Source organism: Ostrinia furnacalis, unplaced genomic scaffold, assembly GCF_004193835.3.
Source record: "Ostrinia furnacalis isolate ACB-3 unplaced genomic scaffold, ASM419383v2 OfSCF7316, whole genome shotgun sequence".
In the NCBI taxonomy this organism is placed as follows: Eukaryota; Metazoa; Arthropoda; class Insecta; order Lepidoptera; family Crambidae; genus Ostrinia; species Ostrinia furnacalis.
In genome coordinates this window covers 100,606-119,654 of record NW_021137555.1, presented here as the reverse complement: position 1 = coordinate 119,654, position 19,049 = coordinate 100,606, and the positions used below count along the sequence as shown (strand labels likewise).

Sequence of the window (19,049 nt, the reverse complement as noted above, 5' to 3'; positions counted from 1 at the left end):
ACAAGAATGAACTATTGTTTGTTTTGTGAATTCAATGTACCCATGTTTGTAACCCATGGATTATTGGCCAGGGAGTCCAGTAATAGAAAAATAATTTCCCAATTTTTTTTGTAACTTCAAAAGTATGATAATAAAAATTCAAATAACCATTTTGAAATGATCGGTACACTTTTAAGCCTTAGTTTTTCAAGTGAAACCTTAAATTCAAGAAAGGATTATTTTTTAATTTATGAAAATGCTCTCCATTCTTAGTGGGAATGTTTCAATGTTGACAACACTTCTGAAATGTCAAAATTCCGTCGAATTAAAAATCAGAGTCTAAACCAAAATCCGTGAAGGAAGTTGAGAATTTTATCTTGGCCTCTGTTAAATAATTTCGCTACTTCGTGATGTTGTCCGTTCTTCTTGGACTTGCCTCCTCTCAGAGTTGATTAAATTTTAAGACGCAGCTGGGAGCCTCTGTCGCTTTTGTGCGGAGATATAAATTTTCTAGCTTGCTCGCTTTGTAACATAGATATAAAGTTCCTCTAAAATTATGTAGACGAAAATTCGACTGGAGGCTTAAAAGTAGGTATTTTAGATCTGGCTGACCTATAAAGTTAAACAGAGGAAAATGTAAATTACTTTGGTATATTTAGGGTTCTTTATGTTCGTACATATCGGTCACAAATCCATCTAGAAACATTTAGACAGAAACCTAGTATTTTCCAATAGTAATAATGGACTATCAACATTTTGGCAAAAGCAATGTTGGCTCGACATAATACATAGTCGAAAGCGAGCCATTACCAACTCCCTCTCATGTGGCGAATTAATTTTCTTCAAATCTGTGCCAGAAAATCGCTATTGCATTCTGTTAAAATTATCGAATTTTATTCCTACAGACTGTAATATTGGCTGTCAAATATTTTTTTCAGAATACAATTTCTTACTATAGTGACATTTTGCTTAGTAACTATGCCTTTTCCAGAAGATGTGTTGTGCCTATTATTAGATTATTGGTAAGATAACAAGATACATACAAGTATGGCTTTATTCTATTATGGCTATGCATCTTAAGACGCAAATGTGACGTCGTTTTCTTAATTAAATTGAATACACGTGAACACATTCAAAATCAAGATTCTACAAAGTTATTTTGCAAGAAATTACAGATTACATAGCACAGTTTGTAGTGAGATTAATAATTCACGACGTTGCGTCTTTATAATTTTACTTTTTCTTTATTGTTATTAAATATACAGCTTTTTGTTTGTGCTTACTATAATTTTACGCATCATTGCTTTCAGCACCACCGTCCATCACCTCTGCAGTCACCCATCGACTTTTAGTTGGCCGATAGTTGGATCGGGCTGTTAATTAGTACGGAGATGTATGAAAGTGCGCACATTACACCGATTTGGTACGGGCCGATTCTTCATACAAATTAGAATCGGGCCCAACTATCGGCCAACTAAAAGTTCGTGGTCTGCGCCTAGGCTTAATCAACGTTTGGAAAGTTGCAATTTCCATTGGAAACCACGCCTACCCCTTCGGTTATCGGTTTTGCTGTCTGTATGAGAAGCCATCGGTGCTTCAGGTCGCTTATCCTTTATTCAAGCTATAAAGGAAATAAATTGCTTGAGTTATATCTCAAATAACCTTTCGATTTTATCAATGAATGATCTCTCGACAGCTCTCGAGCATATTTCTCTCCTATAATTTCCCGACTATAATTTCATTTTATTTCTCTCACTACACTAACGAGATAGCCGTTTCTGATTAAATAAAATACATACCTACCTACCTACCTAGGATGTCAAGAACTGCTGGTTGTGTTTGTGGGTTGATGATCAATTTATACAATTGTAGCCAGCAGAGCAAATTTCATTTTTGTTGCAAATAATCACCTTTTAATACTGAAATCAAAATACTTTTGTGTTTACTTTAGCTTTATATGCGTCGTCCACACACTGCGTGGATAAAGAAAGATAACTGCTTCATTATTTTTAGTTTCTTTTTTTGTGCGTAGTTTAATGCAGAGGCCTCCCTTAGCAACATGTCGACTATGGGCATAACAATGCGTTGTTATTGTTTAACAAAACATATTCTATTTATCGTTTAAACCTGTTTGTATTCGTGGCTTGCGGCAAGTGCATTATGAATTCACCACGGCGCGCTGATAGAAACGATGCCGCTTACCACGTGCGCCGAATCGATAGTTTTATTTTAATAATAGGCACCATGAAAAGGGCAAATTTGTAGTTTGAACAGCTTTGGGCTACGTCTATTTCGAGCGACTGGAAAATAGTTAATCAATAAGCTCCCTTGGCGTCGTCGCTAAGATCATGTCGATGAATGCCGTGTATCGGAAATATTAAAACGTTATTTCAATGAAATAACAGTATATGATTTACTAGTAATTACAAAACTTTTAATAACTTTTAGTAGTTAATTACCAAGTAACACCTGACTGACTTTCAAACAACACGAGTTTATTATAATTTAAAAAAAAATTGTTAGATTATCTGGTTAAAATAACGTTAATTTAATTAACATATTTTGAAAGTATTATGACGTTCTGTAGGTAAAACATTTTTTTCTGAGTACAGTGACGGCTATTCATGAAGATGTATGAATATCCAATATCTCATACGCATAGTATTGTCATCCAGAGAGGAACCGGATCTGTATCCTGTTGGGCTTTGCTTCCTCCACTTCCCTCGTTCTACCTTCTGAATAATTCAATACTCTATGAATGGAGCCGCGTGCGCAACTGTCTACTACGGATAAAGTCAATGAAGTAATCAATATTATAATTATCCTAGGAACCCAAATAATTTATGTAAAGGTCGATTAACTTTTGACGCGGTTATAAAAACATTTTTTTTATCCACAACGTGGCAGCTCTTGGCCTGTATCTCACCTGATGGTAAGTGACGATCAGGCCGAAGGTGGAAGTGAGCTTCACCCGGAATCCTCAACCACGGAGGAACTGGCTATCTTACCTCTAACTGCCGGAACACAATAATGCTGTTAACATTGTTGTTATGGCGACAGACTTAGGTAAGATGGTGGTAGCTAGCCAGGAGGACTTAGAACAAGACCTACCACCAACCGAACAGAAAAATCTGCCCCCATTGGGAATCGAACCCGGGACCTCTTCGTCTGAAGCAGGTGGTCTTACCACTAGACCACAAAGGAGGTTAACATGCGTTGTCTTATCAAGAAGGATTTACTTAGATGATTACTATTGTTATTATGACGTACGACACCACCACAATTTCTGATGCAATCCCCCTCTATTATTGCTTGTAACTCTAGTTTCTACCTCGTGGAAGGTTCTCCTAAAATTCGTTTTAAAAAAATGTGCTTCCAAAACAGTCAACGAAATCATATGTTCCGAAACAATCTGTCATGAATGGACATGGCGCACAATTTTTGTTGAAGATGCCAAAAAAAACTACAAAAAATTAGAATGAATACTGTATTTTTACTTTTTTGATATCTTTAAAAATGACTGAAATATTCAAGCTCAAAGTGCGCTCTTCCGCTAGGAGCGATTTTCCGCGCGGATTTTGANAATGTGTGTGATCTAAACTTTAAATTAAGTCATAATTTAACTTAATATTACAACTTATGCGTGTTGTCCATTGCGCAGACACGGAACTGTCCCTTTGTGCGCCGATTTGATCGACGTATGAATCGCTTCGATGTCGTGATTACGGCCCTGCTTCAGACACGTCAATGGAGGATGTTTGATGACTGAATGAATGCTACGCCTTGATGATATCAGTTGATAAGAAAATTTCACCTTAAATATTTCTTAGTCTTTTCATTGAGGTGATAAAAAAAGATTAAGAAATCAGTATTGACATTCGATTTCGATTGGACAATTCCTATAAGACTTTAATGGTTCAAACCAAATGAGTAGTACATTGTCTAAAGCTGGTTTCTTAATTTAGAGTTCACCCCCCATCCGTGCGTTTGCTGAATGATTTTATATCCAACAAAAAGTAATTATTTGTGCCGAAATGCCATTGCCAAAAGTTTGGAAAGAGTTCCTCAGATTTATGGATTTGTAAAGTTTTTTAAACAAACAAATACTTATGAATCGAGGAAAAAAACTTCGAAAACGTGGCGCGTGAAAGGAATTTAATAATTAAAATAATACCAACCTCACAACTGCAATACTTTTCTTTCATTATGAAACCAATTTATAGAACGAAAGTAAATCCATATCTGATTCCGATCTCGTAGCACTATGCCTTGAGTAATGACGTTGCAGTATTTGCAATAATCCCTGTTATTGCTGATCAGGGTGGATATTACCTCCATTTGGAAGATTACATTGTCTGCACATCACGATGATAATGATCATTATTTTCTTATTCTCGCCGTGGAAAATTAAATAAAGTGCATCGTGGGCTGTTGTTATGATGATCTACGACTTCTACGAGGCTATGTCATAGTTGCAACTACACGTTTGTAATGAGTCCGACCCACGTGTCCTATCTATGCACTGCAGTAATGCATGCACTTTCGTTTATTCCTCGAAGGTCAATATTGACACAAACTCATTTTGTATGGATCGCGTGGGTAAGGTTTACCTGAGAAAGTGAAGCATTGGACACGTTATGTAATCTTACTTGGAAAAGTTATTGTTTTTGTTGCAAATATCAAGAAGTCCGTAGAAGCGTTTGCTGGTAGAACTGTTAAATTATTCATGTTCACATTGAAAAACTCACAATCTCCTTGACATAAAACCAGGGTGAAACTGGGCTCATCTCTTCAGTATATTTGAACCATTTTACATGAAGGTGACACACCTCACCACTTCGATTCTGACCAGTCCGATGCTGCTTAAAACCTCATACTCCTTCACTTTACTTTAATTATCACTTTTATATTGTTGCAGTCCTACTCAGCGAAACTATACTATCAGACGACAACCTAGAAAATAAGACACTCAAGATCACAGACTTCGGGCTGGCGAGAGAAGTTTACAAGACCACCAGGATGTCTGCGGCCGGCACCTACGCGTGGATGCCTCCTGAGGTAAGAACTATATTATTTCCTTATCTTATCAGCAGGTCTTATTGCCGTCGCTGCAGGAGACTCCTTACTTACGAGAGGCAAACTGACTCTGCCTACTATCCTTATACTTTATTTATTACATTCATTTTCAATCAAAGCCAGATCTTTGAACTATCATATTCAAATTCATTTATTTCACAGAAATACATGTCGATTAGATGTTAGTACATAATCAATTTCGTTACAGTGTATCTTGCCATGACTGGCATTTGAAAGTAAGTTTAGGAGAACATGTCAAAATATTAATAATCTGAAGAAGTTACTCCAGAATACTATTACGGTGATTCCTGTCAGGCATTTATCATTGACTATTTCTATAAATTGTAAGTGTGTGTGTTACGTAAACTACGTACAGGAATACTCGCAAAAGAAGGTGGTTTAAACAAAATTAAAACCGACTACCAATTATTATTTGTCAGCAAAAAATATACTTTGACCCAATCCAAAGTTCCGCAGTTCCATAAATATAATATCGAGATTTCGATCAAATAATGCGAGCTGCTAAATACAACACGATATTGAAGTACAACGAAAACTGGCTTACCTTTAAACTAGCATTGACCTTTGGAGACGTAGAAATGTAATTATAGGCAATATTAACTCTCGTTTCCATAATTTATTAGTAACACCTGACGTATTCCTACGAAGTACGACTGAAACAAATTGCTTTAGTTTAAATGCCACTAGTTATCCATTTTAAAGATATCGACAACGACAAGGTGTCTGATCTGTGTAGGTGGTTAACTTAGGATACAATTTTCTAAGAAATGTGCAATGGTACATATATTGGTATAAGAGTGTCTCGTAATTTGACATCGATTAAGAGAGGGTCTATTTTAAAAGAAAAAAAAATACGGGGTATCATTGCTTTCAGCTGCGCACTATAATTTGCCTGTGCATGACCTTAGTAGCCTTATTCACGCACAAATAAAAATCTTTACTGAAGCTTGTCAAGGGAAGTTTGTCGTTGAAAATTTGAATCTCGATATCAACAGTCGATATCAATCAAAGAAAAGCTTAGAAAAACATTGAAAAAAATTTTAATCGATACCGGCATAAGTAACCGCATAACCGCGTACGATATCGGTTCATTAGAAGCAGCGATTAATTTGCAGCCCAAGCACTACAGTTCACGGACGGAGCGTCGACGTGGGCATAGATTTCGATCGATTCGGATATGAGTATATCATTCATTTGCCTTGTACTGTCGCGGGCTGTAGGCGGAAAGCACTTGAGTATCTCAAATGATGCAGATTTGAATTAATTAACAGCTTTTAATTGGTCCTGGACAAAATATGAGATTGGTTGTCCCAGATATTCACTTAAAAGCAACTACTTTGCTAAATCTAAGTGAATTTGTGATTTACTCCGACTGTTGACAAACGCCTGTTCACAAGTCAAGATAAATTTAATTTGAGGCAATAAAATAATATTGTCCATTGTCGTGAATTTATTTACATTGGCTAGGCCGAGCCTTGCGTCGGCGTTACATGTTTATTTTAGTTAAACGGGAAACCAATGCAAATTGAACATTTCGCGATAACATCTTTACGTAACCCGGTGGTCTGTCTGTTTAAAATTCAAAATTGCCTATAAAATAGTAAGTAATTGCTGCCTTTATCGATTTCCTTTACGTTGAACCACTTCTCACGGTATTTTTTAATGTCGTCCACGTCAGGTTCTTGATTCTTGTCTAGAGTGTTATGTCAAATTGTCGCTCATTTAAAATTATTGCGTTCAACTCTGGTTACAATTATTTCTTACTGATTTGCATTCATAAACTATGCTGCGGAATTTCATATCTTTAACAACTAACTTTCCTGCTGTTTGAGCAAACCAGTTATGTCTTATTTTAACAGTTATGTGTTATTCTTGTTAAATTAAATTATTAAGAATGAATTCCTATTTCCATGTTGCGTACAGCATACATATTGCATATTATTAAAATGGTTTCAATTTCACAGGTGATAAAGAACTCAACGTTCTCTCACGCGTCAGACGTGTGGTCCTACGGCGTTCTGCTGTGGGAACTTCTGACGGGCGAGACGCCGTACAAAGGCATCGACGCGTTGGCCGTGGCGTACGGGGTCGCTGTGAACAAGCTCACGCTGCCCATCCCTAGCACTTGCCCTGAGCCGTGGCGCGTACTGATGGAAGGTGGGTTCATATTTGATCTAAGTCAGTCTGTTTCATTCTTACGATAGCCAGTTCATGGGAACTTGTGAGGGGTAAGACGCCACACAAAAATATCGATGCGTTGGCCGTGGCGTAAGGGGTCGCTGTGAACAAGTTCACGCTGCCCATCCCTAGCACATGCCCTGAGCCGTGGCACGTACTGATGGAAGGTTGGTTCTTGTTTGCACTTTAAGCCATCAATACTTTTTTTGAATGACTTGGAATATTAATCACATTTTCCAGCATTATGCCTGAATCTAATTCAAATTACCATGCTCAATATCGAATTTACTATTATACGTCATAAACGTTAAATATTAAACTAATAAGTTAACGTCACGATTGCGTGCTATTGTTATACCGCGTACAAAAGCGTTGAAACCTTTGTAAACTGTTGTGACGTGGTACGGTCATGCGATCATACATAGGTACTATACATAGATAGATAGATTACCTTCTAGGTCATAAGTCAATTGTTGGAATCTGAATATCACAAGTTTCCTGCGAAACTGTTATCGAGCTGAAAGTGCAGAAACCATGCTATCGACAGATTTGACACGCATTTGCAACGCTTTCGGCATGACGTGTTGGAGAGTGGCATACTTCACGAAATATAATATAATGTATGCGTATTAGAAGATTTGAAACCACCACGTAATAAAATAACTTTATTTGTCGACATGTTAATGCCATTTAGTTTTTTTAAACTCGATTGGCAATAGCAATCGAAGCGTGGTCCTGTCAACTGTCAATCAAATTAATTCTTAATCGTTTCATAACGTCAAGTTGTCGACGTGGGCGTACAAGGCGAGTCGACAACAATCCTACTTCGGGAGCTAATCGCTGATCACGTCTGTGGTCTGTGAGACTATTTATTTGTTCTTGAATAACAACGTAGGTACGGCTAAATAAAATAAGTGACACGAAGATCTAACTAAAATGCACAGAGAACCCCAGATCTACTAGAACGGTTGGTTTAAATTAAAATTTAATATACACTTACCGAATTTCGTAAACTACTAAATACTTGATTTTACCACTAAGGCTAAGTTGCACCACGTAACTTTGACCGTAACTATAACGATAACCGGTGCTTTTTGTTTGGAGTTGGACAGATTTTTGACGTTTGTCAAAGTTAAAGTAAGATGTGATGGTGCAACCCAGCCTTAGCGTTTAAATCAAATCTTCGTTTTGTTTAGATTCGTGTGTTTTAATTAGATTGTATAGAAAATTTTAGTTATGTATACTGTTTCACGCAAAATTATGTGTTTCTTAGTTTCTGTGACGACAGAATCTTTACTTGAAAAAAATACAAAACAAAAAAAAATCTTACAGTTGACTACAATTCAATCCTATCCTTCACTCACATTATTAAATCACTTTTTTCACTAAACTTGCTCTCAACACGTTAACCCTTTGCCCGCAGCGTGCTGGCACTCAAACCCTCGCGAGCGGCCTCTCTTCCCCGAGATCCTGGAGCAACTGGAACGCATCAGGCAGTCCGAGTTCACCAGGGCTCCACACGAGTCCTTCCACACCATGCAGGACGGATGGCGGCTGGAGATCGAAGAGGTGTTAAGGGACCTGAGAAGGAAGGAGAAGGTATACATCACTATTATTACTTTATGCTTAAGAGCGTTGTAGCANCCTGGAAATCGGGCTTTCGAAATTCGCTGTTTTCGTAGGCAAAAATCCAATTTGAACGAGATTTTGTCAATAGACATTCTGTAAAAACGTATGATAATTACGATGATATAAGTCAAAAGAAGCTATAACAATAAATTATATGACTAAAATCATTTCGAAATCTGCCAAATTCTCGATTTCTGCATGAAAAATGTGACAACGCTCTTAATTGTTAATGGGTTATTTCATAATACGAACCTGCAGAGCTACTCTGAAACGCTGATAACGTAGTTTCAGATCTATCTGTCACCGTCGCTCGTGCTGGCATCTCGCTTTGCGAGAGAGGGATGGCAACATTCGAAAGTTTTTCAGAGTAGCCTCGCTGCAGAGCCTCGTGCTTAAGTTGTAGGTTCGTACTAATGGGAGTTAGAATCATAATTTTGTATTTTGTTAGTGTAAATGCACTCCATTTCATTGTAGTGAGACAGGCCACTTAAAATTAAAGCCACTGAAGAGTGATGGCCAGACCTTTGCCTAAACCACACAAGAATACAGTAAGTGTAGAATTAACTTTAGTGAAATATTGTTTATTGTAAATATCTAAAACTAAAAATACAATTAAAAAATATATCCAACCCACGTAGTTATTTATTTTTACAAATTGTATCAATTTGGTACTACTGTTAAATATGTACGTCTTTGACGAATAAGTGACATCAATTTTCATGTAATTTTATATCGCTTAAAATTGACGTAATAAAATAAGTTCCTTTTTATTGGTGGGGTCAGTTTTACTACAGTTGTTTCCTCGTGTGAAGGAATAAACGAAACAGCATAATACTGGATGATACTCATGAGTGATATTTTGTGGCCTTTTTATAACCTGTGTTATGTCGTTGAGCGATGCTTTTATAGCGGTACCCATCTGATCCAATACCCTTAGAATAAAAAATATGCCGCTAAAATTTATTACATAATATGTATAAGTGTCATATAACCACTTTACTAATAAGAAATTTGTTTTCCATCATAATGCCTTCTGATAGGAATGCAAAACTATAGAAGAGGTTAGTGATCATTGATGTTTTATGTGTTTGAATGTGTGTAATAATAGATGAGACAAGCTTTTGTTGTTTAGAAAATAGATAGTTATTAGACTGTTTTAGAATATTTATGTTGTGAATGCAAAAACTATAGGTCACTTAATCAATGCCTTAGGTATGGGCATGAGAGGGTGATTATGTGACGGTCAAACGTGAGCAAGACTTCAGATTTGTATTGTCGCGTCATAATATTGATTGTACTTATTGTTTAATTTTTTGGTACCAAATAAATGTTTTTTCTTTCTTTCTTTCTTTCTTTCTTAATAATTATGTCAATGTCACCCCTACCATACCTCAGGTACTGATTAACTTAAGCGTTAGACCTTATAAAACTTTGATTTTCTTAACTACATAATGTACTAAACCAATCTTTCCAGGAGTTGAGATGCCGCGAAGAGGAGCTTATCAGGGCACAACTACAGCAAAGACTATTGGAACAGAACCTCGCGCAGAAAGAGAGAGAGCTAGAGATGAGGGAGATAGACTTAGCGGCCAGAGAGCTGCATATACTGATTGTTGCCAGCAATATGTCGCATAGCCAGCCGCCGCAGCCTAACAAAAGAAAAGGTTAGTACGAAATAAGGGGAACCAAGTAGCATGGTCTTAGTACAATCCAAAGTACATCAGAGTACATTCTTTATGTTGCAGAATAGCTTGATCTGCCGGTGTCATACTTTTTATGAGCTGTCAATGCCCAATTCTCCCAATTTTGTATTCCAATTCAAGCTTTTTTTTATTCTAAGGGTGGGTCCACATTGGGCAAACGGGCTCGCGCGGCACGCTGGTCATTCTGCTCACCCTGCTCTTGAGTGAGCAGGATTTCGAGTTTGCCGCGCGAGCCCGTTCGCCTAGTATGGACGCACCATAATAAAATTAAGGACTTTTGTCCTATATCGTTACTGATTCGGTAATTCCGGTTTATCAAAATTATAAAAAAAAATTGTGATTCCCAGATGATCGATGTTTTTTTTTTGTCAAAGAAAGCCCACCGCCACACACAAGTGATAGCGAAGTAACTCCATACAAAAAATACGTCGGACCGAAGCGATTTCGTAAAATTACATCTGTCACGTTTTGTATTTTGTCTAGGGGACAGGTATTCTTTTATACAAATTGTGCCTCGGTATTATTGTTTAATCACATTAATTTGGTCCGCAGGCAAATTCAGCAAGATAAAGCTGGTGAAAAAAGACACGATCTCGTCGCCGCTGGACTTTCGGCACACGCTGACGGTGCGGCCCTCGGACGACGAGTCCAGCGTCAAGCAGCTGGTCGCCGTCGCCAAGGACACGCCGCCCGGCTCGCCCGCCATCATGCGCGCCATCGCACGTCAGTACCAACTAGTATTACACGTGTACAAGCGACACGCGCCCGCAACGAAGGTAGTGACGTCACACGCTGACGGCGCGGCCCTCGGACGACGAGTCCAGCGTCAAGCAGCTGGTCGCCGTCGCCAAGGACACGCCGCCCGGCTCGCCCGCCATCATGCGCGCCATCGCACGTCAGTACCAACTATAGTCTGGTCCGTGAGCACATAGAATTTTGTCCAATGACCCCAAGCTACCCATCCTTATCGCTAGCGCGTAATTATGTTGCTGTCGCGCTCGCACACTCACTGCGGGCGTCCGTCGCACAGTCGCGACAGCAATATAATTACGCGCGAGCGATAAGGATGGGTAGCTTGGGGTCATTGGACAAAATTCTACGTGCTCACGGACCAGGCTTTAGTGACGTTGTGCTTACGTCACACGGTTGTCAGTACTGACGGCGCGCGCGTGTCAAGAAAATTTCACAGAACACTACAGCGATGGTCATGCATGCACCGCAGCTAGTAACTGCAGGGTTACTCCGAAAAACGTTTCGAATGTTGCCATCCCTCTCGCACAAAGAGAGATGCCAGCATGAGCAATAGTGACACGTAGAGACCCGAGAGATCCCTATACTAGTGTCTTTAGAGCGTCGTCGTCTTGCTAACGCCCGCGCATGTCAACGCAGCGCTGGCGTCTGGTCGGGACAAATATTGCAACAGCGGGATGAAGAGGATAAAGCTGGAGATTAACGCTGGTGGTCATTGCAAAGGTTACATCTGATAATCTAGGTTTTTTAAATTCACAACGAGGAAGTTCTTGACCTGCATCTCACCTAATGAATGATACTCATTCTAAAATATTCGCAATTTTGTTGAGGTTCATTTAGGAACTGCGTCGACGTCTTGCCAGCGCCTGCGCACCGTCAATATAGCGCAAGCTTGTACGTATTTGTCATTTGTGTGAACCATAATACAGCCCCAAAACTTTTTTGTACATTCCCAGTGCCAGCGAACAGCGTGAAGAGCAAGACGTAGAGCCCTAGCTTTCAATATTTAGAATAGTATAAAAATAATTTATTCACACAGAAAACATTTATAACAGTAGGTATAACAAACAAAAAAAAAGGTATATAAACTGTGGGTGGCAACTGCCCCCCACATTCATCGTGACATGCTCGAAAAGGCATATCAAGGAGTTGGTCTTCCGCAGACGCCCTCGCTGTTTTTTCTTTCTTTCTTTCTTAGTAGGTGTTGCGCATCCCTTCTAGGAGATACCGACTAAAATAATTTAGGGAAGAAAAGTTAACTGTATGCAAGTTCGGTATCTCTCAAAAGAGTGCGCAAATACAGGCCTATTTAGTTAAATCACAGCTAAAATGAGACTATCATTTCTAGTGCCAGCGGACGGCGTGAAAGGCAAGACGTGGGGCCCGTCATCGGTCCACCAACGCACGCGCGGGCACCTGCCGCTTCCAGCGCTGGCCCGGCCACGCCACGCGCCGCGTTTCAGCTCGTCTGCGCCAGACCTGCCGCCGCCGCCTGCAGGTAATCACAAGCCCCGCAAGTCCAAGTCCCAGGTGCGTCCAGCCAAGGAACTCGCCCGCAAAAGAACCGGCAGCCACGACGATCTACTCTACGAGAACGACGAGCCGCGCCGCAATAGATTCCTATGCCCGATATTTGCGTCCGCTGCTGATTTACCTAACATGCCTCATCAGTATGACACGGTCTTTGATATACCTATTGACAAGGGTAAGAGAAAGGCCAGTCAGGGAGATGTTAAAAAGAACCTTCTAAAGACTTTTCGCTCGAATAGCCTCGCGGGTCTTTTAGCCGTGGCTGGCAATGTTAGCTCGGACACGACGGAGTTGCTCCAAGATGAGTGACGATTTCTTTTTCGATTAGGGTAAGGCTGCGTACGCACTTGGTGATAAATCTTAGTGCCTTTTTGAAATAAAAATCGAATTTAATGTTAAAAAAAACTCGCCTTAATTCGCAAAACTTTCACGAATTACTTCTGAGTCTTATTTTTGATACAAAAAGTACATTTTGGATTTGATATCAACATATCTTTATTTTTGGATTTTTCTTGTCTCGGTTCAACCGCTTGTAGACTAGATTACTATAATTTCATTGATAAAAGACTAAATCCGGGGGCACTAGATGCTATATCAAGCACCCGAATTGCGTTCGCAGCCTTATAGCTAACGAGGAGTCAAATATGATGAACCCCTGCGGCCATGCATCGCACAAAAACGCTTATTAAACACAAATATATTATGAACTAAACCTTTATGAATTATGAAAAATAATTAAAATCATATTTCCAAAAGTTACAATGAATAAAATAAGAAAAGATCTTGGAAATGTGTTTTGCCAATAAATATGTAAGTACTAATTTTTTAAACTCAAAAAATTAAGGAATTCTTACATAATGAAGGTTATAACTTTGTGTTTAAGATTTTATTGATGAGTCAATCCATGGCCGCGGTGGTTCACATTTCCTCCGACTAGACACGACGACGGTTTTAAATTTACGAGAATACGACTTCGAATAGCGACAAATTAGTTCGAATAGCGATCTAGGCACTTTGGAACTCTGTGTTTCAGATAAAAGTAAAAAAGAAAGAAAGCTACAGAGTTCTCATTCGCTGAACATAAAATAGTCACCGAACTATGTACAAAAGTGTTGCCATATTTTGAATACATATCATTTTTACTAACATTCCTCCTATGAAATGCATTTGACACTTTTGCCACATTTAATAATAAAGAAAACTTTCAATATTTACAATAACTTCCAATCAATGACCCACCCATACATAAAATAAGATAAAACTGACTTTTATGGAATTCCCTAAACATTTTTATCGCGTTCAATTTTGTGTGATCCTCCTGGTCATGATGGATGTAAATATTACATAGCGAGTTACACAAAGTTCCAAGGATTTGATAACGTTGTAAGTTAGTGTGTAAGGATATAGAGAGAAAAAAAAAACAAAAAAGACTTACTTTTAGGTTAGCCCTTAGAAGTATGTATTTTTAAATCCAGTGTATTTTTTATAAAAAATTTAATTTCATAAATATTGTGAAATCTAAATATGACGTATTCAAACGAAATTATGAAGACACTATTTTTAAAATACTATTCTTTGTAAAGTACCCATCAGGTTGAACTAATGTTATACCCTTGTATCTGGCAACACATTAACATTACAATATTTCTGAATCGAATAAAACACAAAATGTATCAATTCCAATATCTTAATTAGATTTTGGTTTTCACAATATTTATGGAAGACCATGGCTATCGTGTTTATCTATAATCAACCCCCCATTGAAGAATGCCAAAAAACTGAGTAAATAATATCAGTGTTGCAATCTCAAAAATATACGATTCAAAACCTAAGTATTTTTCCAATCGGGGATTGATATATTCAAATATTTGTGTAATGAACTGTTTGATTACAAATGTTATTTCATAAATCAAATCTTCTTTTATCTCATTTTTTAAATTTTAAGGAAGCATTTATTTATCTCATTGTTATATTAGAAAAATTTAATTGTTAGTTCTTTAAAATAAATTGGTTATAATTTTTAACGTTAAAGACTTAACTTTAATCACATTTCGACTGAAGAAATATTAGGATCTTGCCAAATTGTAATAAAATTCTGGCGATGGACTAAATTCGATGAGTAAAAAAACAGATAATAAAAAACACAAAAAAATATTAAAAATCTTTTGTGTTTTTACTTTTCGAATTGTTTATTGCTTACAAAGAGAACTAGGCAAATTGTAGCGGTAATAAATTAATTTTCAAGAGTAGCCAATGTTTAATATCAGACCTTTTCTTTCTTGCTGCTCTCAAGGAACCTCCCAAGACAGTCTACTGTATCCTTGTAAGTATAACGTCATGTCTAAATTCTGAACGCGCTCTATCCGAGCTTGTAAGGGTTGTCACACACATAACAACATTGCACCAGACCGTAGCACCACCCATTCTCCCTTACTCGATGACGATAATGTCTCTCGTGGCTTACTAGAAAACTACGGGCGTGAGAGAGAAAGGTGAGGCACGCTGATTGCTGTGGGTAGGTACGCGACAACTTTAGAACAGCTTCAAACTACCCGCATCGATGCATAGAGCGCGTTCACGCGTGTCACAAAATTATTTGTCTCTTGATTTTGACAGGCACCATGGGAACATTTTTAGTTAGGCTAGTTAGTTCGATAGCTAGTAACGTAAACGTGGAATTGTTTGTAAAATGAATGTTTTTGTTGTATGTGTGATACTCAGAAAATCATGTGCGTGTTATGTTAGAGTAGTTGATTTGTAGATGAGTTTGTAACGTATTTTTGCTGTAATTTTAGTATATTTTGACAATTTTGACACTACACATGTTATTTAATTTGTAAATTGTAAGCATTTGTTTGCTTTCAGCCAGGATTTTTTATTTTTAAACATAAGTGCTATGCATGCTTAGCAGTTCATAGTATATGCTATATACAATATAATGTAAGACAATTATATATGTATTTGTTGTACTTACTTATTTGTTAGTTTGTATGATCTTTGCTTTGTTTTTCACCATGTCATATGGCACGCTTTCAAATGTTTACAATGATGTTCTTGTAATATCAGTTGTATTTGTGGAAGTCTATATGATGGATAACTAGTTTCGTTTAAGGTTTGTAGTCAAAATTGTGCCGTTTAAACTTACTTGTCTCGTGCAAAGTCGCTATCTAACAAAATTCGCATTTTTAACTGTGACAACAATGGATATAATCACATAGGCTTCCAAAGCTAGTATGTAGTGAACATTATGTATGATACATGAGAACCGCTGTAACATTTGGCAGTAACAATGTTCCTGGCAGTTGGTGGTGGACTAGTATTACAGACTACAGAGGCTCAGACGTCGAACATTTGTGATCAGGAGCGTCCCACTAAGATAGCTCTCGCTTTCAATTTGTAAAAATCGAAAACAACTATAGAAGCTCTTTGGTGATCTGGTTCTTAAGTTATATACGTAGATCTTTTTATATATCAAATAAACCTTTTCCATAAAATCAATGTTGGTGTATTTTTTTAACATGGGTCTACTAATCTAATAGTTACTAACAATCCCTTTAACATCAGGAGAAACATAGAAAAACAAATAGTAACAGAGAGCCATAGAGTGAACATTCAATTTATTCTATCAACTAAAAATGTTGAATTACAAACGGTGAAGGGTGAAACTAGTTGAAAATTACAAAAACTGCTTCTGCTTTAATCTCACTCTGGCTATCTAATACGGAAAGGTCAAAACAACGGGAGAACATAAACAATTTAACAAAATTAAATTAACTAAACGGAATTAAAAACGAAAGTGCTGCCATCTCAAGTTACAATGTGCACATGTAAGTATTTTAGATCTTGTTTTATTTCACTTTTCATTTTGCTTTATCTTATTATTTTGAATGGACTGTTTGGCATGTGTAGTATTAGGTATGAAGTTTATAAAGCACTGTTCACTTGCATGTAAATCCACAAACTAAACTAGAGGAATCAAGAATGAATTGTAACTAAAATAATGTTATTTTTATAATCCTCTAATTTATGTTAGTTTAAATTGTTTATCAAATAGCTGCTTATACACTGTTTCCATAGATTGTGTTGTATTTAATGAAAAACATTGTATGAACTAACTCTTCTAAAGTTCTAAACAGTGTATATTGTGATAAGAATCATTTCATATATTGATATGTACTAGGATTGCACTTTTGATGTCATTTTGATGAACTAAACAATACAGAAGAAGTTGGAGTCTAATATTTTGTCTTAGTTACTAACTTATAACATCAAACGTGCATTCGTAGTGTGTCTATGTATGTCACCGCACGCACACGTCCACACTAACGCGCCTATGTTTCCATTCACATAGGTTGTTTTCTTCCTTACACAGACTTCAGTCCAGAGGAGTGGGGTCCCGAATACCCATTGAGCACGTCCTCAAGATACACGATACCTATGCCGACGCTGTATAGTACTGAAGGTTAGTAAAATTGGTGTAATTTAACGTTTATTTAATGGTAGTCACTTATCTTCATGTTTTGAAAAACACTAACGTCCGTATATCTACACAAACGATGTTTGCTTAAGTGAAGCAGCAAATCGAACGCACAGCGTTGAATAGAGCTCTGTGATTGGTTCGTGTGTCACCCTGTGCGTCCACACGCACTGTGAGAACTTAAAGTAATGTTTGTGAATACGGGCGATAGTGCATTAAGTACCTATGTACGCAGTCAAGAGTCGTAAATACAAAAAAAAGAAAAACAGTTGTAATACAGTGCAATTTTAGAAAGCTTTTTTAATTTATCCATAATCGCTTGATAAGGTCTGGTTTCCACCAAAAATAGAGGAGCGGTGATGTGTTTCAGTAACCTATCAGAAATAAAGAAATCTGATTGGTTATTCAAACACATCTACTCTCCGCTTTAGTGGAAACCGGGACTAAATAAGTAGTTTAGATTGTCTCTTTTTGACAATAAAAGAATTAAATAGTCGTGCTGTCTTTTCTCATTACCTCAACTCTTTACACTTACATTTACTCTTCCAGGATACAAGTTCAAGAAGCCAAGTATAATAGAGCTGGTGCTTTACAACATGGCCGCGCTGCTGGGGGGCGTGGCCGCCGGCTATGACGTCAGAGTTTCAAATGTCAGTCCGTTGCATCCTACGTTGCAACCTCACAGGTAAAGTTTAATTAGTTGTCCTTACAAGCATAATTATCAAATAAAAAAAATTCCATAATTGGTATCAACAGAAGCAGAAAGTCAAACATGAACTTCAAATTGTCTTCCAATATTTAAACGTCTTTAGACATGATAGGACCCAAAGGGGATTCGCTAACAGTATTTGTATTTTTGGCTCTTCCATCGTACCCGTGTACGTTTACCGAGTGTGGGTGGATAAAACCGAAAATACAAAGATATATTTGTACGATGCATATTTTGCAGTCATACATTTCTACAACATTTACGCATTATAAATTAATAAGCAGAAGTAGCATACCTTGCACTTCTTGGAATATGCTATGCCTGCGATTTATTCACATGAATTTCTGGGAATTATTTCCTCCAGCCATTGCTCTCCATATAATTCCGTTGTCTACATTGTTTGACTATTTATTTTACAACTAATTTTAAGACATTTTTCCTTAATTTCCAGGCCAGAAGTAGAATCGGAGCCGCTAAGTTCGACGCTGTACGAAGGATACGGCTTCGCCCACAACACCTACCACGGGCCTACGAGGCACCTGCGAGCGCCTCTCAACGCGATCACCGGCTCGCCTGTTAGTATACTTACACTGTACTTATAAACCTGTCGAAGGTTTGTATCGAGAAATGATGTTTGAGTACGAATTTACAGCATTTGTCCCACTGGCTAGATGAGGTCTGCGGTCAAGTCAAAGTGAAGACCGCACCTATCAGTTTGAGTTCTTTACTCGGTTTGCACGGTTAAAGCTGATAGCAACTTTGAATCAACTTCGAAAAGGATCAACCCCGTATCGCCTATCGGGCGCTGTCAATTGCGAGGCGAGGCATGTCGTTACGGTGCGACTAAGTGTGGGTTGCAGCACAGAATAATAATAAGTACCTGTCTCAAGAGTCAAGCACCATTTTGTTGACAAACGTCAGTGATCGGCACTGCGCCGAAGCTATAGGGCTGACTTCGGTAAAATGATGTGACGTGAGGTGCCAAACTGCGGAAAAT

At 37.9% G+C, this 19,049-nt stretch overlaps 1 protein-coding gene across 4 annotated transcripts in view; it reads left to right on the top strand.

Annotated features, from left to right (window-relative positions):
* Positions 1-19,049, top strand: part of slpr (mitogen-activated protein kinase kinase kinase slipper) — a 47,712-nt gene that overhangs the window by 25,949 nt on the left and 2,714 nt on the right. Inside the window, exons 2-11 of one of the 4 annotated variants that reach the window (XM_028319706.1) lie at positions 4,898-5,037; positions 7,041-7,233; positions 8,678-8,853; positions 10,358-10,547; positions 11,139-11,251; positions 11,424-11,481; positions 12,685-12,834; positions 17,239-17,328; positions 17,893-18,028; positions 18,504-18,627. In XM_028319706.1, coding sequence (XP_028175507.1) covers positions 4,898-5,037; positions 7,041-7,233; positions 8,678-8,853; positions 10,358-10,547; positions 11,139-11,251; positions 11,424-11,481; positions 12,685-12,834; positions 17,239-17,328; positions 17,893-18,028; positions 18,504-18,627 — 1,370 coding nt within the window. Of the gene's footprint in view, positions 1-4,897; positions 5,038-7,040; positions 7,234-8,677; positions 8,854-10,357; positions 10,548-11,138; positions 11,310-11,423; positions 11,482-12,684; positions 12,835-17,217; positions 17,329-17,892; positions 18,029-18,503; positions 18,628-19,049 lie in introns of all 4 variants that reach the window. The other 3 variants (XM_028319704.1, XM_028319707.1, XM_028319705.1) reach the window with 3 other exon arrangements.